Consider the following 27,914-nt stretch of genomic DNA (forward strand, 5'->3'; position numbering starts at 1 on the left):
CTAATTATTTATAATACAACGTGCATATGTTATAAACAGTAAACCAACAAGGATGATCAATCTTCCCAATACTAATTGCCCGTGTGAGACAAACATGGGCCTAGGTCTAATCCTAGGGAATGCATGTGATGCAAATGCGTAATTACATAAGCTTTCAATATTTACATGTCTTCGTTCTTCATAATCATCAAGGCCCACCATCTTCCAATCTTGATCTTCCACTATACTAATATTTACAATTAAATATCCATGGCAGATAGGGATACATCTCATGGGGTTGGAACGGGCTATAAATCAAGCCAACTTATAAAATGATAATTATTACAACCATTCAACACAAAATATCCTAGCATATACCTAGCAAATTGGGACTTGGGACTTTTGATCATCCTTCATGCATAATATCACATATCATACACCATCAATTAATTATCACAATAATCAATTGATCCAATATTATATATCTTGATCCAATCACTAACTGCCACGATTATAAATTAAATTAACAAAGTAAAAAAACTCCTTTATTCACTTTCTAATTAATTTATTTATAACTAAATTTCTTGTAAATCACCATTTATTATAAATAATTAAAGTCCAACTTCAATTATTTATTTAATGAAAAAATATATACAAATTCTGTAGATTTAAACTTAAGGGCCCAAAAAGACATTTTTCATCAAAAATATTTGGCCCATTTAATTTTCACAAAATATGTCAACCATCTAATGACCCAAAAACTCAAGGCCTATGACACTTTGATATTCCAAAACACTTTTGAAAATCCTAGTCGTCATCGTCATTGGCGGAGATCCTTCGTCGGATTCCGACCAACAAATGTTTTTTTTATTAAAAGGAGGTGGGTTTCGGGCATCCCCCTTGCTGCCCGAAATGGGTAGCCCTAGCTGTCCGAAATGGGCAGCAACATACGCCCCAAAACAGCCCCTCGATTGGTTGTGTCGCATTTTCTTATGCGATTAGAAATTGTCCTCAATATAATATCAAGTATTTGCTACACAAAAAGTAACCTAAACTCTTGATACCACTTGAAAAGGGATCGGTTACGGTTCTCGTATGCGCAACGGAAGTTTTAAAATAGTTTTCAATAGCAAAAACCAAGCAACCCTTACTAGTGTGTAGCAAATAACAAACAACACATTATCATACATAGTGTGTTTAGATTTTTTACCTATCAATCACAAAGATTGATGATGACTCCAACTAAGTTGTTAAACAAATTAGCTCTTCAATGGGTAAACAATCTACAAGCTTCCCTTGAGCACTCCTTGCTCAAAATCAAGCCCACCACCAACAAGCTAGAACCACCTTAAATTGCACTAGGAAATGCAAGGCATTTTCATTGAGAAGTTTGCTCTCAATTCATCAAAATGAAGAAGCAATTTTTTTTAAGAAAATGAGATGAATATTTCGGCCGAGGTGAAGGGATGAGAGAATGAAAACTTTTCTTGGTGCTTGAAAAAGTAAAAGTAGATGTGCAAGACATGCCTTGTTTATTGAAAAAGTTGTCTCCCGACTTTTCAGCTCCCTTGCATGCAATTTGGGCTTCTAACATGTACAAAGCCCATGAAATATTATTTATATATCTCAAACACATTTGAGATCAATTAAATATTTACTTGAATTTACTCAAGCCCACTAGTTGAATAATTATTTCCAATTGGGCTCTACAAGGCCCAATGTTATTTAATTAATTCAACACTTGAATTAATTTAATTATTTAGACTCTACTAGGTCCACTAGTGTTTAATTAATTTAACAGTTGAATTAATTTAATTAAGTCTATAACAACGTTTATGAAAATCACAATTTTCAAATGCATTATTTATTTGGTAAAATTTTAATTTTGGAACAATTCAACAAATTAAAAGTTATATTCCCGAAGGTAAGAGGTGAATCCTCGGCTACAATGCATCGACTCCTATATGTTTTGAAAAAACACCCAACCTTGCCACCTGATGACCCCATATCAGTCGGTAAACAAGTCAAAGTGCAATGCTAGCATATAGAGTCACAATGTTGTCCCGGGTTATAAGGACTAATGGTGTATAACTATAAACTAGGACGTTTCCACTCGATAAGTGAGAACCACATGGAAAGCCCTATATGGAAGGTTGTTCAGTGCACTCTACAAGGAGCACCTATCTGCATGCCCGGACATCACAATGTCCCCTACCAATGAAATATGGTACTCACATCGCATATACTAGTTTCAAACTCGAGTGGCCTTTATCCATCTTAACGGCGGCTGAATCGACTAGGAACTGTTTAGAATATATAGTATTCCAAATACGAGTTTCATGATACTCATCATATGAGCATCTCATATTCTTTCTACTATTTGTATATTCAAGGACTTTATCTATGAAACAAGCACGTGTATACCGATAAAGATGTGTCAAAACAATAATTTAAAATATTATTAAAATAAAGATTGTTTATACATAGAGTTTCAATGTGATCCCTCAGCCAACACTTGGCTCGATGGGCACCTACTCTAACACCTTTTGTAGAGTTCACATACAACAACAGTTACCAGACATTTATCGGTATGGATCCATATGAGGCATTGTACGGGAGAAAGTGTAGGTCACCAGTGTATTAGGACGAGGTATGAGAGAGGGCAGAGATAGGGCAGATATTATCAATCAGACTGCAGAGTTAGTGGTCAAGATCGGATATGAAGACCGCTTAGAGCCGACAGAAGAGTTATGCAGATAAGCGGTGCAGAGATCTTGAGTTTGCCGTAGGGGGATCATGTATTCATGAAGGTCGCACTGATGAAGGGAGTGATGAGAATTGGGAAGAAGGGCAAACTCAGTCCGAGATACATAGGGCCATTTGAGATCTTAGAGAGAGTTGGGACACTCGTGTACAGAATTGCATTACCGCCGAATATGGCGGGAGTTCATAATGTGTTCCATTTCTGCATGTTGCGGAAGTACATGTCGAATACTTCGCATGTACTAAACTATGAGTCACTTCAGCTGACACCGAACCTGTCTTCCGAGGTGAGACACACTCAGATATTGAATAGACAGGAGAGAAGGCTCCGGAACAAGGTGATCCACATAGTCAAAGTCAAGTGGCTGAATCATTCGGAGAAGGAGGCTACTTAGGAGACTGAATCCGAAATGAGGAGTCGCTACCCGGAGTTATTTTGTATGTTTTAAATTTCGAGGACAAAATTTTATTTTAAGTGGAGAGAATTGTAAGGTTTAGTAAAATCGAACTACATGACCTGAATGCATGAAATCTAGTATTTTATTTAAAATATGTGTTTAATGATTTTTATGCATTTAATGCATGATTATTGCATGGTTAGAGTTTATTTAATGATTATTTTAAAGTTTCATGAATTAGAATTTTAAGTTGCATTTCGTTCTCGAACGAGTAACGAAGACCGGGGAATATTTAATTTAAATTATTTAATATGAGGTGTTTTAAGTGTACATTTTGAAAATTGGGCTTTGGTGGGTATTTTTACTCGCCGGGTCATATTTTTTAATCGGTACATAAAATCTATCGAATCGGAGAACTTTTTTGGGATGGGCAATATTTCAAAAACGTGGCTAAAAGAAATATTTTTCGAGGGTGTTATTGGGCTTGATGGGTTTGTTTTAATGCTTAATGGGCTCAAAACCCTTTTTAATCCATTTAAATTTAATTTAAGCCCACTAGTGCATGTTTAACTAATTTAAACTCTACCCTAGCAAACCCTAACCCCAATTAAGACCTTGTGGCCGCCCCCTCCCCTTCATTCAGCAGCATTTTTTTCGAAAACTTCAGTAGCCCCTCTCGAATTCCTCTCAAGTTCTTCTAGAAAATTCTGCCAGCCGTTTTTAGCCAGTATTGTGACAGTGTCAGAGCCAGTCATTCAGAAGCTAGAGGACGTAGATGTGGTCAGAGATTTCCCCAGTGTTTTCCCTAATGATGTTTTAGGCATTCCACCGGAAAGAGAGGTGGACTTCTCTATCGAGCTCATGCCAGGTACCGTGCCTATTTATAAGGCGCCCTATCGTCTGGCACCTGCAGAGATGAAAGAACTGAAGGATCAGATTCAGGACTTGCTAGATAAGGTTTCATTCGCCCTAGATTTTCTCCATGGGGCGCACCGGTACATTTTGTGAAGAAGAAAGATGGCAGCATGCGATTTTTCATTGACTACAAGGAGCCGAACCGTTTCACAGTCAAGAACAAGTATCCATTGCACAGGATCGGAGATTTATTTGATCAGCTTTAGGGAGAATCACTATTCTCGAAGATAGATCTCCGATCTGGATACCATCAGCCGACGGTGAGAGAGTCTGACGTGCATAAGACGATATTCAGGACGCGTTATGGGCACTACGAGTTTATGGTGATGCTCTTCGGTCTGACGGACGCGCCAACAATCTTCATGGATTTCATGAATCGCGTGTTTTTGCCATATTTGGATAAGTTTTTCATAGTTTTTATAGATGATATACTGATTTATTCGAGGAGCAGCGAGGAGCATAGTAAGCACCTGAGGACCATGCCACAGACTCTACATGACAAACGGCTGTATGCCAAGTCCAGTAAGTGCGAGTTCTGGCTTGACAGAGTGGCGTTATTGGGCCACATTGTATCGTGGGATGGTATAGAGGTCGACCCCAGTAAAGTTGAGTAAGTCAGAGATTGGCAAGTACCTAAGAGCGTGACAGAGATCCGTAACTTCTTTGTATTGGCTGGTTATTACAGTATGTTTATTCTAGGCTTCTCTTCTACTACAGTGCCTATGACCAACTTAACGAAGAAGAATGCCAAATTCATTTGGGGATCAGAGTGTCAGGAGAATTTTGACAGACTGAAGCAACCATTGATCATAGCACCAGTTCTAGCTATGCCATCATGGCAAGGAGAGTTTGTGGTTTATATAAATGCTTCGAAGCTCTGTTTGGGCACGGTTCTGATATACCATTACAGAGTTAGAGCCTACGTATCCAGACAGCTAAGGTCCATCAGAAGAAATATCCGACTCATGACCTCGAGCTAGCAGTAGTGGTATTTGCCCTGAAGATTTGGAGACATTATCTTTATGGGGAGAAGTGCAGGATTTTCGCTGACCACAAGAGCCTGAAATACTTCTTCACACAGAAAGAGCTGAACATGAGACAATGGAGATGGCTAGAGCTAGTAAAGGATTACGACTGTGACATTAGCTACCATCCCGGTAAGGCTAATGTGGTTGCAGATGCCCTGAGCAGGAACAATGCAATGATTTCTCATTTGTCGGTACAGAGACCGCTGCATGATGAGATTCAGAGGTTTGAGCTTGCTGTATATGATAGGGGCGATGTTCCAAATCTTGCTACCCTGACAGTGCAGCCAACTTTGAGAGACAGAATTCGGGCAGGGCAGACTTCTTATGAGCAGTTGTAGAAGTAGAGACAGAGGGACGAGGCTAAGGGCCGGAGACTGTATACAGTTGTGGACGGCATAGTCAGCTATTGTGACAGAGTATTGGTTCCTAGCAGTGATTCTCTTAGAGCAGATATTTTGAGATGGGCCAGAGCACCCCGTAATCCATCCATCCAGGGAGTACAAAAATGTATAAGGACCTTCAGTCTCTTTATTGGTGGCCGGGCATGAAGCGGGATATTTTGCAATTCGTCTTCGAGTGTTTGACATGTCAGCAGGTCAAGGCAGAGCATTAGAGACCTGCAGGGAAGCTGAGACCACTCCCTATTCCCGGGTGGAAATGAGGGAATATTACATGGATTTCGTGACATGGCTTCCGAGAACGACCAGAGGATATAATTCTATTTGGGTGATCGTTGATCGGCTCACTATATGATCGCACTTTTTACCGATCAGGAAGACCTTCACCATGACTCCGTACGCAGAGCTATACATTAGAGAGATAGTAAGGCTGCATGGGATTCCAGTGTCTATCGTGTCAGATAGGGATCCGTGATTCACGTCTACATTATTGAAGAGTCTACACCAGGCATTGGGCACTAAGCTACTATTCAGTATTTCCTTCCATCCTCAGACTGACGGACAGTCAGAGAGGGTGATACAGATTCTGGAGAACCTACTCAGAGTTTGCATGATCGACTTCCAAGGCAGCTGGGAGCCGAAGTTATCTCTTGTGGAGTTCACATACAACAACAGTTACCAAGCATGAATGAGTATGGCTCCATATGAGGCATTTTACGGGAGAAAGTATAGGTCGCCAGTGTATTGGGACGAGGTAGGAGAGAGGGCAGAGATAGGGCCGGATACTTTCAATCAGACTGTAGAATTTGTGGTCAAGATCCGAGACAGGATGAAGACCGTTCAGAGCCGATAGAAGAGTTACGTAGATCACCGGCGCAGAGATATTGAGTTTTCCATAGGGGATCATGTTTTCATGAAGGTTGCACCGATGAAAGGTGTGATAAGATTTGGGAAGAAGGGCAAGCTCAGTCCGAGATACATAGGGCCGTTTGAGATCCTGGAAAAAGTTTGGACACTCGCATACAGAGTTACATTACCATCGAATCAGGCGGGAGTTCATAATGTGTTCCATGTCTCCAAGCTGCAGAAGTACATGTCGAATCGTCACATGTACTGAACTACGAGCCACTTCAGCTAACACCAAACCCTTTTTTTTAGGAGAGACACGCTCAGATTTTGGACAGACATGAGAGGTGGCTCCGGAACAAGGTGATCCACATGAACAAAGTCAAGTGGCTGAATCATTCTGAGGAGGAGGCTACTTGGGAGATGGAGACCGAGATGAGGAGTCGCTACCCGGAGTTATTCAGTATGTTTTAATTTCGAGGACGAAATTCAATTTAAGGGGGGCGAATAGTAAGGTCTAGGAAATTCGAAATATGTAACCCGACTGCATGAAATCTAGAGTTTTATTTTAAATATGTGTTTATTGATTTTTATGCAAATCATGCATGATTATTGCATGGGTAGGGTTTATTTCATGATTATTTATAAGTTTTATGCATTAGGGTGTTAAGTTGCAGTTCGCGCTCGAACGAGTAACATACACCGGGGATTCAGGAAAATATTTTTTTGAATAATTATTTTTAATTATTTAATACGATGTGTTTTTAAGTATATTTTTGAAAATGGGCATTGGTTATATATTTTTATCCACCATGTTATATTTTTAACTGGTACAAAATTTTTAATGATTCAGAGCACTTTTTGAGGGCTCGGGCAATATTTTAAAAAACATACCTAAACGAAATATTTTTTAGGAGAGTATTTGGGATTGTGGGGTCTCTTTTAATGTTTAATGGGCTCAATACCCTTTTTAATCCCTTAATTCTTTTTTTTGGCCCAATAGTGCATTATATTAACACTTAAATACATCATAAACTAACCCTAACCCTAAAGCTCTCAGCCGCCCACCCACTTTGCAGCAGCTCCTTCACCTGAAAACAACAGCATCTCCTTCCCCTTTCAACTGCAAGTCACAATCCCCCTTAGTCTCTTCATGAAAGCTCCTCCCCCGCCTCTCCAATTCATGTCCCACGCGCGTATCTCCATTCTTTTGATCATACAAATGCTAAGGCATGCCATGTATCATCTTTTCCATCATTCACATCGTATTTATATTCTGTTATGTGTGATTTGTTTATATAATGCACGGCTCTTGCATTAAATCATTTTTGTTGGCTTCGGTTGTCATGAGATACATGTATCGATGCATATTACTCACATTTTCTTGCATTATTATAATTATATTACGTGCATAAAATATAAAATGTTTATTTTTGAGATATATGCGATATGTCTTGTAGCCACCTTACGCTTATGGGATTGCTTCACCCGGTGACTTACGACCGATTTATGATTATGTATGGGTACGGATACCAGTCCAAGGGCTGTGATGATCTCTACCGCCCAGTATACTGTGGTTTAGTATGATCAAACGTTCATGTTATGTTATGGGCAACTTGCGTAGAAACATTATCTCTACCAGAAAAAATTACGATATGATAATTTATGATAGGGCTCTATCGAGCAAATTTTTTACGTATGATTTTTCAGATATGTACGTGTTTATAATTACCCATGACATGATTTTTATCTTACGCTTTACGATACGATATTTTTACGTTACACGAAATTTTATAATATATTTACTTGTTATTCATGATATATGCATGCTGAATCTTTAGACTCACTAGACTTGATTGTTGTAGTTACTGATGAGGTCGAGACTGAGGGCGGGGACTAGTGAGCTAGCTTGGGTCAGCAGTAGTAGGAATCCGAGGACCTCATGTTTCAGTTTATTCACCATTTTATGTTGAAACTCAGTTTTAATATGTTGAATGATTTTTAAGTTGTTGTTTTGAAACACAATATTTACTTCCGCTGTTATTTTAAAGTTAAATCCATTTATCAGTTTATTTTACGAATGATGCATGTTATTTATTTAAAGAGAAAAATTTTAAATAATTCCGCAAAATTACGAATACGAAATACGGGCCTCTACATCTTTGACGGCATATTCATATCTGTGGGAGACATCAGCAGTTTTACAGAATGGAAACCAATAACCAAATATGTACTCTACTTTAGAACAAAAAAGCACATGTTTATTCCATTTTCCCAATTACACATTACCTTATACACGAAAAATGTGCAAAGTTAATCTAATTATTACAATTTTCTCTCAAACAGCTTGAGTACTAGGCTCTCCATTTTTTTTCTTGTGACCTTCATTCCAAACTTGCGATCTCGTAATTTTTGTATATGTCGGGCTTCTCTTTTTCTTTAATATAGAAATATATACAAAATCGTTAAAACATAATTCAAAATATGTATATATCACTAATTACATAAATTATAAAAAATTAAAAAAATTACCATAATGTGAGTCAAACGAGCATAACCTCTCCGGCTCATTGTGTGAATGTGATCTTGTTTTTTCCTCATCGCTCTAAATCTTTCACTCTTTTCGTGAGATTAGTTAAAATCGTACAATCAAACTGTTCAAAAGATTAAAACTTAGTAGTCACTTGCCCAAGCAAAGCAACACACCAAAATGTAGCACAACAATCAACAGCGTTACCAGTTCGCATCTACAATAAATAAAATATCACTGATAAACAATTTATTTGTAATTAAAATTTATCATCTTCTTAAACAGATCAAATCGAAAAAAATAGCCTTCTAGTTAATTTCACAGAACTTAATTTTGAAAACGTGGAGAATAAAAATCAAGCAATAGATCTTTTAATATCACTTATACCAAATTATTTTACCTTCAAAATTGAAGCAAAGAAGTCTTGAGATCCTAGTTCATCAGAGTGCGAAATAGATCCTGTAAAGTACAAAAACAATGTTCCTGTGGCTGCTGCAGCTGCTGCAGTTTCCTCTTCAATGGTAGCTGCGGCTGTAAAGGCAAGTGATTCAAAGCTTCAACTTCTTGTAGCAGCTGCAGCTACTGTAACAGCTGCAGCTGTTGTAAGCAATATGAGGTGTTGGAATCAACTGTTCTTTGGATTTGCTATGTTACGCCATGTGTTCTAGTTTTGCAAATAAATGAAAGAATGCAATATGTCCAAACAACCATTACATCCAAACACACACCTAAACTACTGACAAAGCAGTCTCGTCGGGACAACAACACAATACATTAACCACAAAGATCTAAATAACACCAACAAATTGAAAGGTAAAGCAAATGTATTAAGTGACCATAAAAGATTCAAGAAAAATTCTCACTTGAAAGTTAGGTGATAATGTCCTATGTACAAATAAGTCCCACTGATTTCGGTCCATAAATTTAGGCTTCAAAAGATTGAGATCTCGTGAAGTCAGTCGACTTGTATTAGCTTCGCGTACAAGTATTTGCAATTTAGATTTCCTATAGCGCCACAATTTAGCGAACTTTCGAAAAATTGTTTTCTTTTCACAATCATCAACTTTGTAAGTCAGCTGTACATTAAATAAAAAGAAAATATGTCTACATTTTGTTATGAAAATGGAAATGAAAAATTAAGTAACTAAATATATTACCTGAAGACAGCTCCACATCCTATCCTTCACTTCTTCGCTTATATCATTCCATCCATTTAAAGTATAAGGCACAAATTCTTTTGTCATGCAATCTAGAAAAGAAGCGTACTTCACTGAATTATCTCCAACCGACTGTCCAAACTCATTACGATCCAGCTCTTTACACTTGTCTTGGCCACTAACCATTTTCAACTTTGATGCACCCCATCCTTTTTTCTTATCTGTTTTCTCATCATCAATTGGTTCTTTACCATGCAAATCATGTGATGAATTAGCTGAATTGTTAGAATCCATTATCGATAACCTATTAGATATATTTTCCTGTAAAATGGAAAAAAGATACATTGAAATGTACTAGTGTGCTTTAGTAAAATAAAACAAGATTTAAAATAAAAAACAATATCACCTGAATTTCATCTACAGATCCTTTGCTACGTTTTTTGACCATTTTACTCATCTTTTGAATGTTATTAAATAACCTGATAAACATGTAATATGACATGATGCATCACTGAAAATAAACAAGCAAACAAATATATTAAACAATAAATAAATAGTTACATAACTTTAGAAAAATAGTATCAATCAAAATAAATAACTATAAAATCTATTCCTGAAAATTTCCGTCATGTCTCAGTCACATCAATTCCTTCACCCTCATTCCTTGAGTACGGTTCTTTCTTGGTAATTTTAATCTCAAGTAGGGACACATCAAGAGGTGTTGATGACGTATAAGCATCTTCTTTAAGCACATTCATGTTATTAATACCCCGAAGCGGCGCTTTTAGCAACACATACCAATTGGTTTCATCATTGTCCCTGGAATAGAAGACTTGCTTTGCTTGTGATGCTAAAATGAAAGGATCACTTTCAAAAGTTTTTAGTCCTTGGTGTAAATTGACCAGTGTAAAACCATCTTCAATTTTGATACAAGTTCCAGGATTGGCCCAATCACACCTAAAAACAGGCACTTTGAAAGAATAGTAGTATAGCAAAACAATATCAGGTATAACCCCATAGTATGATAGACTTCCTATTGTATGTGAATTGTCATTAGCATTAGATTGACAAAAAGTTTCGGCTTCAATTGAAACACCACTATCTTGTGTCGACCTTTCAATATCAATTGTGTGGAACTTATGTCCATTTACAATATATCCCGTATAAGATGTAACGTGCTTTCTTGGACCATGTGCTAGCCATTGAATTTGGTCTGAAGAGTTAACATTATCTTGTTTTGATAACCATTCAGCAAATGTTTCCATATGTTGTTTTTGTAACAACGTTTCGTTACTTAAGAAACGATGATCTGTTTGTTTAATCTCGTCAATGTGCATCCTAATCAAAATAATTGAATGGAGATGTTAGAATACACAAGATATGTAATAGATCAAGACTAACAGTATGAAACTAACTACACTCACTGTAAGTAAGGTTCAACTTCTGCAGTATTGAACAACACATATCGATGTGCAGCTTGTAACACGTGATCCTCTAAAATCTTTTCTTTCCCTTTAGAAATTGGACGACCTTCTGATAATCCATATTCCAAATCATCGTTCCTATTAGAACGAACACCAATACTAGAAGCATTTTTTATATAAGCACTACAAAATGCCATTCGTTCTTCTGCGAGGTAACACTCGGCTATGCAACCTTCTGGTCTTGCCCGGTTCTTCACATACCCTTTTAGTATTTTTATAAATCTAAATCACAAAGTAAAATTCACATTAAAGAAGTGTTGATAGCAAAATCTAAAAGGGTTGAATCCATCTGTTGCAAGACCAAGGTGGAGATTTCTAGGATCTGATGCAAAATCAGGCCATTTATGATCTAGCGTATCCCAAGCTACCGAATCAACTGGATGACACATCATATGATCTTGACTTTTGTGTTCGGAGTGCCAAATCAACTCTTCAGCCTTTTGTTTTGATTTAAACATCCTTTTCAGTCTTGGTATCACTGGAAAATACCGTAGGACCTTTTCAGGAACTCCTTTACAAACTTTGGTGGTGACTTTGTCTATCTTCCATCTTGAGGATCCACAATTTGGACACGAGTCCAAATCTTGAAGCTCCTTTCTAAATAGACAACAATCATTTGGGCAAGCATGAATCTTCTCATATCCTAAATCAAATGGTTTCAACAACTTTCTCATCGTGTAAACAGTTTCTGGAAGTGTGTTGTTATCTGGAAGCATGTCACCTAAGATCTTAAGGAGCTCATTAAAAATATTGTCTGTGTGACCATTAGTAGACTTGTAATTGTATAGTGTGACGACTGCGGACAACTTTGTGTAAGATGTACAACCAGGGAAGAGAGGAGTTTCCGCATCTTTTAATAAATCATCAAACTCATAATCTTTTGCCTCAGACATAGTGTGTCCAACCTCTTCTTCCGGCAAAAAAACATCCTTATATAAGTGATATGCCTCTCTACTTTCATCCTCTTTCTGAACTCCTCCTGAACTACCTTCAGCATGAGATTGTGAGTTATAAGTTTCACCATGAAAGACCCAAATAGTGTAAGAAATATCGAACCCCTTAATAATTAAGTGGTCATACATTTGGTCAAATTTCATATACTTCTTATTTTTACAACGCTTGCAAGGACATAAGATTACTTCACGTGTTTTTTCATAGTTCCTAGCTTGTGCTATAAATCTTTTTACCCCTTCTTCATACTCGGGTACAAGCCTAGAAGGCAGATGAATCCATTCCTTATCCATCTTGTGAACAAACCTTTTTCATTTATATGAAATAATTATGAGATTTTATCAATACACACACACACATATATACACGATGATAATATAATTTATATGATATAATTACTTAGGTGTCAGATGTTATCCCAAATTTTCTTTCCCAAAATATTCCAAACATTTTTATAAGAGAACACCACATAATAAATAAAAAAAACTTAAATACAAAAAAACTTATTCATACATCATTATATTTTAAACAAATAAAAATCATGTGACAAAGTAGTATTTACCATCTATGTCAAAATAATACACACAATTAATATTTATACCTGCACACAGATTGAGCACACTTCAGAACTCCAACAGTGTTAGCTAATCCAAGCAATATCCCCTGTATAAGTAAGTGTTCATAGTATTACAAAAATGGCAACTCACTGACTATGAATAGTATTGTTCAAGTTAGATCTAGGAATATATTAAAGAAAGATAAAGACAATGAAAAACTACTTAAACATATAATATCAAATTCTCTATTTGTACAATAAAAATTGGTGGATTCACACGTCATTGCCACATAAAATGGAGAAAAAAAAATGTTTCGTTCAAGATTCAAACCACCCCCCAAAAACCACAGGTAAAACGGTTCAATAGAAAAGGAAAATACATTGAATATCTCTGCCAACTGGTTCACATTGTACTGGCCGAAAAACAGCTTATATTTTCCTAAAATCCATTTAAATTAATGTTCCAAGAAACATGACAGAAAGAGGAAACAGTTGAGAATTTGATTAATCGAAATAGAACAAGAAATCAATATTCCCTAACTTTACAAATACATTGTAGAAACTTAAAAGGGGCATAGTCTAGCCTTGTTGAATTAAACAATCTCAAGGCCTTTCATAAATTAATAATAATTGATAATATATGAGACACATTCATAGTGAAGCTTGTTTGCCGTTTGGTAAGTTTGAAATAGATAAAAAAAAATGAGTCAAAGACATGAATTCTTGTTAAAAATTCAAAACTCGATTAAGAAGACTCGTCACTTCATAATCTATTCCTTTCACCCATAACTTGATCTTTCAAACACAACCACTAAAGATGAATACTTTATCCTCAGCCCATGTTGAAATAAGCGTAAGCATGAGCAGTAAACACCAAGGAGCAGTAGAGATTACCATATTCTAAACCACAACATTTTTTTGCAACCTTGCGACTGTAATTGTCCATAAAAGATATGCAGTCAAATCACAAATAAAAAGGTAACAAATTGAGTTGGGAATTCTTTGCAGTCTAAATTGGCAACCTAATTGAAATAGCTGACATTTATTTTGAACTCATAAGGATAATACAACATCAATACCAGAAAATGGCAAAATGCTATGTTCATACCATCATTTTCATTATTGTTTCGGCCTTGTGATATCCAAACAGTTGGTGCAAATAGAAAGTAGTAACATTTGAATACACCCAAAGCATGAAAAATAAAATTTTAAGCACAAGACAAACATCCATTAAACTTGTTAATGGGTTCTACAGTTTGTAAATGTGGACATGTGGGTGTCTAATTGAAGTGCTGCAACACAGCAAAGCAGAAGTTTGTTGAATGGAGACTTGCGCAGTTTCGCGAGCCACAAGAGGTATGCCAGACATTCTTATTAGACAGGATTGGCAAATTTACACATATTTAAACCAAAACCTGCATTGCCACTAAAAATCTACAAACATGAGAGTCGAGAACAGATTTCATAATAATTCTTTCTCAATATTTGTACAGAATTCCAATCAATAACAGAGCGAAAATTGAAGTAATAGACACACTACTCTCAAGAGCTTGCAAACGCAACATTTACTCATTCCACGTGCATTCTCAAGAGTTCGCAAACGCAACATTACTCTCAAGAGTTCGCAAAAGAAAAATGTGTGGCTGAAATCCATATAAAAGACGTTGTAACAAAATAAATCCAGAATATCAAAGCCCAAATTAAGTCTTCAATTAACATAACCAGAGAGATTCAATTCGAATCTGGAAAAAAGAAAAAGAAAAGAAGAAGATTGAAATGTCAAGATGCTAGTGATTATTCAATTTCACTCACGAGAACAATATTATTTTCATAAAATTAGCTAAATTAAGTGATCGCATACAGAGCAGAGATATTCACCTAGCAGAGAGGGCAACGGAAGTAAGTCAACCGTACCGGCGAAAAGAGAGCCGGATTGCCTGTTCATGGATTTTTGCGTTTTAAATTTAATAATCAATTTTGGTGGTGAACGATGGCGCTGGCATGAAATCGAAGAAGAATCGACTTGGGGCTTTTAAATTTTAGTTTTACTAACCGCCTCAACAATAACAGACACAGGCGGCGTCGGTTAGGAGGACATGGCGGCGAAGATGGCGGAAATGTAGCGGCGGCGACAAGGATTTCGGCAAAGAAGAAATCGGCGCACAGAAAGAAAGAAAAGAAATTGGTCTTGTGGGAATTAATATTGAGCGCGCTTAGAAAAGTAATAGGCGCGCATTTTTCTTCGACATCATGAATTGAAAGCACTCCGTTAATAATAATATTGACGGCGTGCTTTTACTGTGCGCTGTTAATGTATAGACACGTTTTTTTATATAAAATTTATACTATTAAGAGCGAACATAAAAAGCACGCTGGTAATAATACTATTAACGGCGTGCTTTTCATGTGCGCTGTTAATGTATAGACACGATTTTTTTTAAAAAAAATTTAAAACTATTAACAGCGCACATCAAAAGCACGGCATTAATAATAATATTAACGACATGCTTTTAATGTGCGCTGTTAATGTATAGACGCGATTTTTTTAAAAAATATATTTATACTATTAACAGCGTACATAAACATGCACACTGTTAATAATAATATTAACGGCGTGCTTTTAATGTGCGCTGCGAAATGGAGGTGTGCAAATTGATCAAGAGATTGGAGGTGCCGAAGACTGAGTAGGCGGAGTTGGACGTGCGCACATGAACCCGAGGACCTTATTTCTTTCGCACATCACGTTTATGAGATAGGAGGGGACATGATTATTTTTACTCATTCCTTTTATTATGTTATTGGATATCATGATTTTTACTTGTTCCTATTTGTTTTATTTTTAAAATTGCAGTATTTTCATCTGGTAGATGATTACTATTATTTTTTAAGGGTGAAATATTAGGCAGTGTTGCATGCATGCATAATTTATGAATTTTCGAGAATAAGTTTACAAAAAAAAAATTTCCTAGTAATATGTTTTAGTAGTAGAAGTTTTAGTTGCTATCAGAGCAAGAGTCATGTATAGGGTTGTGCCATCGTCAGCTTCTGCAGCTCACTCTTCAAGTCTCAAGTTTGTAAGCTTTTATGTTTTAAATAGTTACTGCTGTCACCTTCAAGAATGCATGATTTATGTTTTACAGCGATTTACAGGACATGTTTAGCTGCTTTCATGATTAAATGCTTTAAAAACCAGATTAACTTGCATGATGGGTTACGATTAGAATTTTGACTGTATTCAGATATCATGCCTCCAAGACGCGCCCCAAATACAGAGTGACAGGAAGATATTTCAGGAGGCGGCACCTCCACCACCACCGCCATTTGATGAAGCTACCCGTGTACTGGAGGGTATGGCTAGACTTTTGGAGCAGACGCAGCAGGCTCCTCGACCTCAAACAGATATTTTTGAGCAGTTTTGACGGCTCAACCTGAAGAAGTTTGGGGATACTATTGACCCTTTCATAGAGGAGGGTTGGATTCGATCTTTGGAGCTACAATTCCAGTACCTGCAGATGATGGATGGCGACCGGGTCAAGTGCGCCACATACATGTTGAGAGATGATGCATCCCTTTGGTGGGAGGGAGCAGCTCATGGGCTAAACTGGGAAACCTTTCTTGGGAGCAGTTCAAGGATGTGTTCTATGGCAAGTATTTTCTAGCCGACGTTAGGGGCCGCCTGACGAAGGAGTTTACGAGTCTCCGCCAGGGGGACTTGTCTGTGGTCGACTTTATCAGGAAGTTTGATAGGGGCTGCCATTTTGTGCCCCTTATTGCTCGAGATGCCGCCCAGAAGCTGAGGCATTTCATGGATGGCTTGAGACCCATGTTGCGCAAGGATGTTATGCTGATGAGGCCGGAGAGCTATAGTAAGGCCACCGTTTGTGCCTTTCAGGCGGAGCAGGCTTTGAGGGACATTGATTTTGAGATGCAGAGGAAGAGATCTCAAGCCCAGCCCAGCTCCCAGCCACAGAAAAGAAAGTTCACGAGGCCACCAAGACATCAAGGGCAGCAGAAGCCCCAAGGACAGATTAAGAGGCCTGGTCAGCAGAGGCCACCACAGGTACCAGGGGCTCCGAAGCCGGCAGAGTGGCAACCTTGCAAGCAGTGCAACCTGGTTCCACCTCGGCAAATGTTTATGGGGAACCTACAAATGCTTCATTTGCGAGCAGGAGGGTCATAAGGCGGCAGATTGCCCTAGGAACAAGGGCCCCACGGCCAGTAGAGCGTATGTAATGCACGTACAGGAGGCCGAGACTGAGCCAGACTCTACATTGATCACGGTAACCCTTATGTTTAAGATTTTAATTTATTGCTTTGATTCCATGGGTTGCATGATTGTTGTGAGAATTAGCTTATGGGATTGAGAACATCGAAGAAATTAGGATGCATACTCTACCTAGTTAGAATTAAGGATTAAATTGCATGAATTGAGAATTCTTAGGACCTAAGTGTAATAACCTACAATATGAAGACCTAATTGAAAAACTCAAAATTTTAAGGGGCTATTTTCTAATTTTCCGAAGTTCTGGGAATTAATGCTTAATTTTCGAGAATTTTACAGTTTTATGGTGCTAATTCGGGAATTTTAGGGGGTCAAGTTTGCAATTTCGAAAAAATTGTATGGCCAAAATGTAATTTTCGAAAACTTTAAGGGCCAAGTTGCAATTACCAAAATTTTTTAGGATTAAATTCGAAACTTTTGAATAATACTTGGGTTAAATTAGTAATTTTCGAGGATTTTGGGATAATTGCTGGCAGAAATTTTCTTAAGTTTCAACGCGAACGGATTTGATGGTATGTTTTGTCGTAAGATGAATATATATTTCAGGTGTAGCCTCGCATGCATTGCTAGATTCCAGATCTACACATTCTTTTATATCCAAGACTTTTTTCCAGAGACTAGGAATCATACTGGTGGCGATGGATTCAAGATTCAAAGTATCGATTCTATCCGGGGATCAGATGTTCACTTCTCAGATAGTGAGGGGATTGGAGCTTCGGATATAGAGATATAGGGTACAGGCAGTTTTGATTGTGTTACCTTTGCCGGAGTTCGACATCATTTTGGCCATGGACTGGCTTTCTTCTAATGGAGTTGTCATAGATTTTTTACGGAGGTCAGTATCCGTCTTACCACCCAGTGGTAAAACATTTGTGTTTGAGGCAGCCAGATATCAGCAGTTGCCGCACATCATTTCCGGCATGTGTACGAGGAAGCTCATGAAGAGAGGCTGTCAGGCGTTTTTTAGCCAGTATTGTGACAGTGTCAGAGCCAGTCAGTCAGAGGCTAGAAGACGTAGATGTGGTCGGAGATTTCCCCAGTTTTTTCCCTGATGATGTTTCAGGCATTCCACCAGACAGAGAGGTGGACTTTTCTATCGAGCTCATGCCAGGTACCGTGCTTATTTCTAAGGCGCCCTATCGTGTAGAACCTGCAGAGATGAAAGAACTGAAGGATCAGATTAAGGACTTGCTAGATAAGGGTTTCATTCGCCCTAACTTTTCTCCATTGGGCGCACCGGTACTTTTTGTTAAGAAGAAATATGGCAGCATGCGAATTTGTATTAACTACAAGGAGCTGAACCGTGTCATGGTCAAGAACAACTATTCATTGCCCATGATCGAGGAATTTTTTGATCAGCTTCAGGGAGCATCAGTATTCTCGAGGATAGATCTCTGATCTAGTTACCATCAGCTGAAGGTGAGAGAGTCTGATGTGCATAAGACGGCATTCAGGACACGTTATGTGCACTATGAGTTTATGGTGACGCCCTTCGGTCTGACGAACGTGCCAGCGATCTTCATAGATATCATGAATCGCGTGTTTCAGCCATATTTGGATATGTTTTCCATAGTTTTTATAGATGGCATACTGATTTATTCAAGGAGGAGCGAGGAGCACAGTCAACACCTGAGGACCGATTGCAGACTATACAGGACAGACGACAGTATGCCAAGTTCAGTAAGTGCGAGTTCTGAATTGACAGAGTTGCATTCATGGGTAACATTGTATCTCGGGATGGTATAGAGGTCGACCCCAGTAAAGTTGAGGAAGTCATATATTGGCCAGTGCCTAAGAGCGTGACAGAGATCCGTAGCATCTTGGGTTTGGCTAGTTATTACATGAATTTTACTCAGGGCTTCTATTCTATTGCGGTGCCTATGACTGCATTGACGAAGAAGAATGCCAAATTCATCTGGGGATCAGAGTGCTAGGAGAGTTTTGACAGAGTGAAACAACCATTGACCACAACACCAATTCTAGATATGCCATCAGGGCAATAAGAGTTTGTGGTTTATACAGATGCTTCAAAGCTTGGTTTGGGCATGGTTCTGATGCAGCATGACAGAGTTATAGTCTACAAGTCCAGACAGCTGAAGGTCCATGAGAAGAACTATCTGATTCATGACCTCGAGCTACCAGCAGCGGTATTTGTCCTGAACATCTGGAGACATTATCTGTGTAGAGCCCAAAATTAGTACACGTAAAACCCATGCATTTAATTAAATTATCAAACTATTTATTTAATATTAGAATGATTTTGGCGATGCACGATTTATGAAATGGCATTATTTTAAGCTAATTATGTTTATGTCGTGCACGTTAAAATGTTTTCTTGAGTTTCATGTTTCAGGCGATTATTCGACGCGAGATCGAGGAAATGAGACCGGCGACAATTTTTGGCGATTTTAAAATGTGGTATTTTACTTTAAGTCAGGATTGGGGCATTTTAAATGATTTATTAAGTTTTTAGCATTTTAATAGCCTAATTTAATTATTAGGCGATTTTTATGATTTTTAAACTTTAAAAGTTTAGCACTTGTGTGTATTTTATTTTGTTAATAAGGGGATTTTGTGAAAATAATGGGGATTTAATTTTTAATTAACACTTTTAATTATTAATTAAGCAATTTCCCTCCCTTAATTATATTATAACACACGCACACACCTATATACACACACACACACACACACACGATTCACGATACACACACACATATTTCATCACCTTCTCATTTCATTTTTTTAAATAAAAATTATGTTTTTTTAGAACTAGTAGTTCCCGCCCCTTCCTCTGAAATCTTCTAGCAATCCGCATTGATTTTGTTGCAAAATATCGTGCCATGTTCGTCCCAGATCAACCCTGGCACCTTCCGTGCTTTGGTCTCGTCGTTTCAGAATTTTTAAAGATCAAAGACATGTATATTCTATTGTTTCTGCATTGATCTTGTTATATTATGTGTTGTGATGTTTATTATGCGTGAAAATCCATGTATGTTGTGAAAAGTTTGAGCAAAAACGTTTGAAATGATTTTTAGATAAAAAATTTAGTTCTCAAAACATGTCTGCTGTCATTTCGATTTCCGTGAAAAATCGGTTGATTTTCTGGAAAAGTTTTCAACATATAAAACGTAGTACTTTTTGATACCTTTGATTTGACAATAAATTCGTAATGATTGTTTTCGTGGGACTGCTCAAACTGCATTTTTTTGAAAATGTGTTATTGATGTGTTCTTGAGTTTTTTTTGTTGCAGGCTTCATTGGGAATCGCCGAGTGGTCATTGCCGCGTTTAAGAGTGTTGAGTGGGGTGATCATGGGTATTTTGGTGCATTGTTTCAGGGTAGTAAGTGTGAGGATTCATTAGAAGTTATAGGAAAACTTGTGTGCAGATTTTGGGTGGAATTAGCGCAGGACTAGCGCCGCAGCGCTGCACTTCGGGCGCCGCAGTGCTGCAGCTTCGCACCAGGAAGCGCCGCAGCGCTGCACTGCAGTGCCTAAGCGCTGGTATGGGTATTTTTCGGGCTTTGAATTTAGGTGCTCTTGATTCATTTGGGTGCTATTATGTCGTTATGTCCTAGAATACTAAAAGTTAGTTTAGATGTTATGAAGTTTGATTGGAGAATGTTGAATTGTGTGTTAAGCAAGGTCCGTGTCTTCCATTGTTTGGGGAATTTATACTTCATATCGGGTTTGTTTCGGGGTTGAGTCAGGGGTCCGCATGATGTTTACCATGGTCAAGCCTCGAGTGTTCTAGAAAGTCATAAGTTAGTAAATTAATGGGTAATGATTACAGTAGGCATGATTAAGTTATGGAATTTAAGATGCATGATAACGTGTTAGCATGTGCAGCAATAACCCGGGCGAGATCCAACGAATCCCTCAACGCCATGTAAGTATGTTCGACGTGCAAAAGAAAATATTTTATGTTTTTGAGGTATGTTAAATGTCTTGTGATCAATTATGAACGTGTTTGGAAGCCGGTGAACGTGGCCGGTGATCTCTCCACCCCGGTAAAGCATGACTGGGTTTAGATCAGGATTGGAAAGCGGTAAAGCATGACCGGGTTTAGATAAGTATTTTCACTAACCACAAGAAACTAAAGTACTTATTCACACAGAAAGAGCTGAACATGAGACAGAGGAGATGGCTAGAGCTAGTAAAGGTTTACGATTGTGACATTAGCTACCATCTCGGTAAGGCTAATGTGGTTGCAGATTCCTTGAGCAGGAAGAACGCAGTGATTGCTCATTTGTCGGTACAGAGACCGCTGCAGATAGAGATTCAGAGGTTTGAGCTTGCTGTATATACTAATGGCGATGCCCCAAATGTTGCTACCTGACAGTGCAGCCGACTTTGAGAGATAGAATTCGGGCAGGGCTGAATTTTGACGAGCAGTTGCAGAAGTGGAGAAAGAGGGGCGAGGCTAAAGGCCAGAGAATGTATACATTTGTTGACGGCATAGTCACATATCGTGACCGACTATGGGTTCCTAGCAGTGAGTATCTTAGAGCAAATATATTGAGAGAGGCCACAAAACCCTGTACTCCATCAATCCAAGGAGTATGAAGATGTATAAGGACCTTCATTCTCTTTATTGGTGGCCGGGCATGAAGCGGGATATTCTGCGATTCGTCTCCGAGTGTTTGTCATGTCAGGAGGTCAAGGCAGAGCATGAGAGACATGCGGGGAAGCTGATACCACTCCCTATTCCTGAGTGGAAATGGGAGAATATTACCATTGATTTCGTGACAGGGCTTTCGAGAATGACTGGAGGATATAATGCCATTTGGGTGATCGTTGATCGACTCACTAAATCAGCACACTTTTTACCGATCAGGAAGACCTTCACCATGACTCTGTACGCAGAGCTGTACATCAGAGAGATAGTGAGGCTGCATGGGATTCCAGTGTTTTTCGTGTCGGATTGAGATCCGAGATTCGCATCTGCATTCTGGAAGAGTCTACACCAGGCATTGGGCACTAAGCTACTATTTAGTAATGCCTTCCATCCTCAGACTGACGGACAGTCAGAGAGGGTGATTTAGATTCTTGAGGATCTACTTAGAGCTTGCATGATTGACTTCCAGGGCAGTTGGGAGCCGAAGTTACCTATTGTAGAGTTCACATACAAAAAGAGTTATCAGGCATCGATCGGTATGGCTCCATATGAGGCATTGTACGGGAGAAAGTGTAGGTCGCCATTGTATTGGGACGAGGTAGGAGAGAAGGCAGAGATAGGGCCAGATATTGTCAGTCAGACTGAAGAGTTAGTGGTCAAGATCCGAGACAGGATGAAGACCGCTCAGAGCCGACAGATGAGTTACGCAGATCAGCGGCGCAGAGATCTTGAGTTTTCCGTAGGGGATCATGTGTTCATGAAGGTCGCACCGATGAAGGGTGTGATGAGATTTGGGAAGAAGGACAAGATCAGTACGAGATACATCGGGCCGTTTGAGATCCTGGAGAGAGTTGGGACACCCGCATACAGCGTTGCATTACCTCCGAATCTGGCGAGGGTTCATAAAGAGTTGCATTTCGCTCTCGAACGAGTAACGGAGACCGGGGATTCAGGAAAATATTTTTACTGAATAATTATTTTTATTTATTTAATGCAAGGTGTTTTTAAGTATGATTTTTGAAAATGAGCCTTGGTTGGGTATTTTTACCTGTCGGGTTATATTTTTAACCGGTACACCATTTTTAACGATTCGAAGGACTTTTTGAGGGCTCAGGCAATATTCTAAAAAACGTACCTAAACGAAATATTTTTCGGGAGTGTATTTGGGCTTTTGGGTTTTCTTTAACTCTTAATGGGTTCAAAACCATTTTAAATCTCTTAATTCTTTTTGTCGGCCCATTATTGCATTATATTAACACTTAAATACATCATAAACTAACCTTAATCCTAAATCTTTCGGCCGCCACCTCACTTTGCAGCAGCTCCTTCACGTGAAAACAGCAGCATCTCCTTCCCATTTCAGCTGCAAGTCATAGCCCCCTTAGTTTCTTCAAGAAAGCTCCTCCCCCGCCTCTCCGTTTCACGTCCCACATGCGTATCTCTAAGCTTTTTATCATATAAACGCTAAGGCACATCTTGTATCTTCTTTTCCATCATTCACGTAATATTTATATGCTGTTATGTGTGATTTTTTTATACAATGCACGTCTCTTGCATGAAATCATTTTTTTTGGCTTCGGTTGTCATGAGATACATGTATTGATGTATATAATTCACAATTTTCTTGCATTATTGTGTAAGTGGGCTGCTGATCTTCATGCTAGGGTCTGTACACGTCGAGTAAAATGATGTCAAGACGTTGGAGTCAAGGTTTAGTTGGGATATAATGAGGGCCGTCAGTACTAGGCGTTCGGTTGATCGGATCTGGCTAGATTGAGAGTTTTGGGCGTGTAGCCTTGCATGGCTCAATCCTAGCTAAGGAGCCGACCCTGTTCGGTCCGTGACAAGGCTAGGAGAGGGCTGTTAGTGGCTGATCGAGGTTCGTAGGCTGTTCGAAGGGTGGGGCGCTAGGGTGGTTCTTGAATGGTTCAGTGTAGGGTATTGAGAGTCACGCACGTCCGTGAGTTTGGAGGGCTAAGGGCATGGTCAAGTCGGTCGAGGATAGGGGTCCTTGGCTTGGTCTTAGTCCTAGGGTATCGGGTTGAGGGCTGGTCACGTCGGCATGTAGGCTAGGATCTAAAATTTCAAGATTTGATGCTTAAAGTTTTGAGTACGTATAAGCAGAAAAATTCCAGCAACTTTCGGGTACTATTCAAGGGTCATAAAGGGTCTGAATTAAGTGGTTTGTAGGCTGGTCATGTAGGTTTAAGTTACAATTTAAGTTGGTAAAGATTTGGTTATGTTTTGGGTTGATTCGGACTAAAACCGGGACCCTGGTGTCCATGTTTTAGAACAAATTGTGTAAGTTTTGTAACGGGTTCGAGTTTACGTCTAAGAAATGCTCACAATTATGTTTTAGGATGTTTTAAGGATTTTGATAAGCTTCGGGTCGAAATTTAGATGTCCATGGGTAAAATGGTCATTTATGGTTTCCAGTGGTAAAATGGTCATTTTGCACCTGGGTCGAGTTTTTAGTCCTGATAGCACCATAATCAAAATTTTATCATGTTTTTAAATGTTATGTATCACGAATATGATTTTTATGTAATTATGAAAATACGTTGCATGTTTGATTTTAATGAAAAACTACGTCTGTGCATGATTTTGATAAGAGATGAAAATGATGATGTTTTTGAAGGATGATAATTGATTGTGACTGACGATATATGTATACGATGAGTTGTAAGACCAAAGCTCAGTGGATGGATAATATTGTCGTTGATGTCCCCGCCGCCGGGTACCACGGTTATATGTAGATGGATCCATTGAATATAGCTGATACCAAAGTCACAACTAATGAACTGAATTTAATTAAAGAAAATGTATACGTATATGATGATATGATGAGACATGTTTTAACATGTTATGCTGTTATATGACATGTTTACATTTATGCATTTAAGTTCATGAAAATATATTTTAATACGGTATTTTTCACTATTATGTGCTATGTATATGTATTAGTTATAAGTTACAGGTGTGTTGAGTCTTTAGACCCATTAGTTGTGAATGATGCAGGTGAACAAATTGATCAAGAGATTGGAGGTGCCGAAGACTGAGTAGGCGGCGTTGGATGTGCGCACGTGAACCAGAGGACCTTATTTTTTCCGCACATCACATTTATGAGATAGGAGTGGACATGAATATTTTTACTCATTCATTTAATTATGTTAATTTTTATCAGAATTTTTACTTGTTCCTATTTATTTTATTTTTAAAATTTCTTTATTTTCATCCGGTAGATGATTACTATTATTTTTTAAGGGTGAAATTTTCGGCAGTGTTGCATGCATGCATAATTTATGAATTTTCGAGAATGAGTTTACAAAAAAAATCATGTTTTTCTTGCAAGAATGGTACACATAATATGGTGTGAAAGATGTTTGAAAGAAAGTTAAGCCGTGCCTTTGCGTTTATTATGCACGAAAACGAGTAGGCGATGCGAAGAACGGCGATGTAGAAACCCTAGGCTGATTTCTTCCTCAAGGACGTTACCTTCCCCTTTGAATTCACTTGTGGAGTGTGTGTTTTGGCTGCTAGGAGAATTCCTAGTGTTTTAGTGGGGGTTGGGGCGTGAGTTATGAGGTGTGGAGGGGTAGGGTTTAGGCTTTTATTTTAACTAAAACTCCTATTATAAGCTTAGGCCCATTAACATGGTGTACTAGGCCCATTAAGCCCATTAAATAATTTTTAAAATATTTTGTTGAGTAAAGTTAGTGAAAATATTAGACGAGTTCTCAAAAGTTCATATTTTCCTCGAAAATCGTATACCGTTTAAAAATAAGTCTCGACATATAAAATCATCTCAAAACACCTCATTTTCAAAAATACCATATAACATATACCATATTTTAAATAAATATTTAATAAAAATATTTTCCCTTTTCAGGCCCTCAGTCTGCGTTCCTCGATCGCGTCTCAAATAAGCTTGTTAACACAGTTTTATGCATTCGTGTCAAAATGTGCATTTTAAACATGTAAGCATGCAACTTATATTTAATTGATGCAATTAAAACCCTTTAACTATTCATTTTCCATTTTCCGAGATTCGCATGCAGTTAGGTTACATTATCGCATTTTGGACCTTACAAATAACTTTTAATGTTTTTAACGCTCTTAAGCACACATTGCACACTTATGATTGTTTTATAGTTGATTCTTTGGATTCACTTTTGTGTCATTTTTTGCAGGATGATATGAACGATCTATTGGAAGCCACTCTTACAACTGAATTGGAGGATGAACTTGATGAAGAAAAATTTGAAAGAGTGGCATACTTTAATGCCAACCATCCATGGAAGAAGCCAGTAAGGAAGAAATTGGAGGATTTGGGGGATTGAAGAGACTTGACCCCTCAGAAGTCAAGCATTGAGGAACCGCAGACAAGTGAGCTCAAACCACTGGCTCAACACCTGAAGTACATGTACTTAGAGCGTATAAAGCTAGCACCCGACAAGCACATCACGCCAAGAAAATTCAAAGAAGGTGAACTGGTGCTGCTGTACAACTCCAAGTTGCGCCTGTTTCCTGGCAAACTAAAATCAAGGTGGATTGGCCCATACATGATTACCAAGGTGTTCCCCTCGGGAGCCATGACTTTGAGCGATGGGAGGAATGAGTCGTTCACAGTCAATGCTCAATGATTGAAGCACTATTTGGGTGGCATAGAGGAGCAACAAATTGGAGTCTCTCGATTCCAAAACAACCCGAGCTGAGGAGAACCTACAGCCTAGCTCTCGACTTTAAATTGAGAAATAATTTCTTTCCCTTCCTACTCATTTTTATTTTTTTCTTTTCTTTAGTTGAGTTTTTAAACTAGATGTTGGTTGACCGCCCCCAACTAGATGTTGGTTGACCGCCCCAGCGTTCTTTCCTCACTAGCACTTTGGGGATAAAGAGCTTCGTGCTAGTGGGGTATAGTTTGACCGCCCCAGCGCGCCACGTTATAAAGTCGCCCCTTCTCTTCTTTCTCTCACTCTGCGCACAAAACCCTCCCTTCCCCCTTCGAACTTTCTGCACAAATCATCCCTCACTACCCCTATCTCCTTCTCGATTTGCAGGTACTCGATTTCCTACGTTCCCACGGCATTCAAGCATGCCCCTGACTCCGCTCCCCTTTCAGAATTTGCAAGGCACCATTCGTGGTTAGTTCATCTCGCCCACTTCAGCATTCAACCATGGCTCCCAAGAAATTTAAGGTAACACATGCCTCTTCATCCTCTTCGTCTGATAAAAGAGGCAAATTTGTGAATGAGAAAGCCTGAAATCGGTATGAACATGCCAAAGTGCATAGGCGCCCCATTCCAAAGCGGGGGTTTGATTTCTCCGCTAGATCGTTATATCTTTTGCTTGATATTGAGGAACGAGGATGGGAGTCCTTTTGTGCTACACCCAAGGCTGCGGTGATTCCAATTGTGTGCGAATTTTATTCCAACGACGTCCAGCGGACTGATGGAATGGCTATGGTTCGGGGTAAGTTAATCTCTTTTGACTCTGCCACCCTGAATGAATTGTTGGGTACCCCTGTGGTTGATTAATCGGCTTTTGAGGAGTTAATAGCGAACCCGGATTTTGAGTTAATTATGCAAACAATCTGTTACTCCGGGGCTATTTGGAAGACTCCGAGTTGTTTTCTCGAAAAATATCCGATGTTTAGCCCCACGATGTGGTATGCTTTTCTTTCCAAGCGGTTGATGCCGGTATCCCACAACATTGACATTCAGAAATACCGAGCCATGATGGTCTATGCACTGATGGTGGGTGTTCTGATTAATGTGGACTGACTGATCTTCTCTCAAAACTAGCAGTCCATACACAGCTCCAGCATTGCCCTATTTTTCCCCACCGTCATTACAGAGCTGTGTGTGCGAGACAGGGTCGTCTTCAATGTGGATGACGAATGGTTGCAAACGATAAAGCCCATTGACGACTCGTGAATGAAACCTAAACGAGGAAAATGCACTCTAGACTTCTCGGGGCTGGCCAAAGATGAATCCACAGCTAATCGT

General features: G+C 38.7%; 1 protein-coding gene across 9 annotated transcripts; it reads right to left on the reverse strand.

Moving 5' to 3' along the window:
• Positions 1-8,648: 8,648 nt before the first annotated feature.
• LOC142541146 (uncharacterized) lies at positions 8,649-15,243 on the reverse strand. Of its 9 annotated transcripts, none has more exons than XM_075647760.1 (6): positions 14,920-15,243; positions 13,051-13,112; positions 10,421-10,493; positions 10,015-10,335; positions 8,860-9,933; positions 8,649-8,764 (listed from the first exon to the last, which is right to left on the reverse strand). In XM_075647760.1, the coding sequence occupies exons 3-5, from the start codon at positions 10,469-10,471 to the stop codon at positions 9,685-9,687; spliced, it is 621 nt and encodes a 206-aa protein (XP_075503875.1). In that variant the 5' UTR covers positions 10,472-10,493; positions 13,051-13,112; positions 14,920-15,243; the 3' UTR covers positions 8,649-8,764; positions 8,860-9,684. The 9 variants fall into 9 exon arrangements, 8 of the variants coding, with proteins under 8 accessions (XP_075503875.1, XP_075503877.1, XP_075503873.1 ...); XM_075647762.1 differs by having other exon boundaries at positions 8,860-8,981; positions 14,884-15,243; XM_075647758.1 differs by having other exon boundaries at positions 14,884-15,243.
• Positions 15,244-27,914: the final 12,671 nt, after the last annotated feature.

The sequence above is a fragment of the Primulina tabacum genome, chromosome 3 (assembly GCF_025594145.1).
Source record: "Primulina tabacum isolate GXHZ01 chromosome 3, ASM2559414v2, whole genome shotgun sequence".
NCBI lineage: Eukaryota > Viridiplantae > Streptophyta > Magnoliopsida > Lamiales > Gesneriaceae > Primulina > Primulina tabacum.

Excerpts from the sequence above, each read along its gene's own strand:
- LOC142541146 (XM_075647757.1), bottom strand. The coding sequence starts at position 11,635 with ATGGCATTTTGTAGTGCTTATATAAAAAATGCTTCTAGTATTGGTGTT. Across the intron at positions 11,353-11,438 it reads GAAGTTGAACCTTACTTACA|GATGCACATTGACGAGATTA; the intron begins GTGAGTGTAGTT and ends TATTTTGATTAG.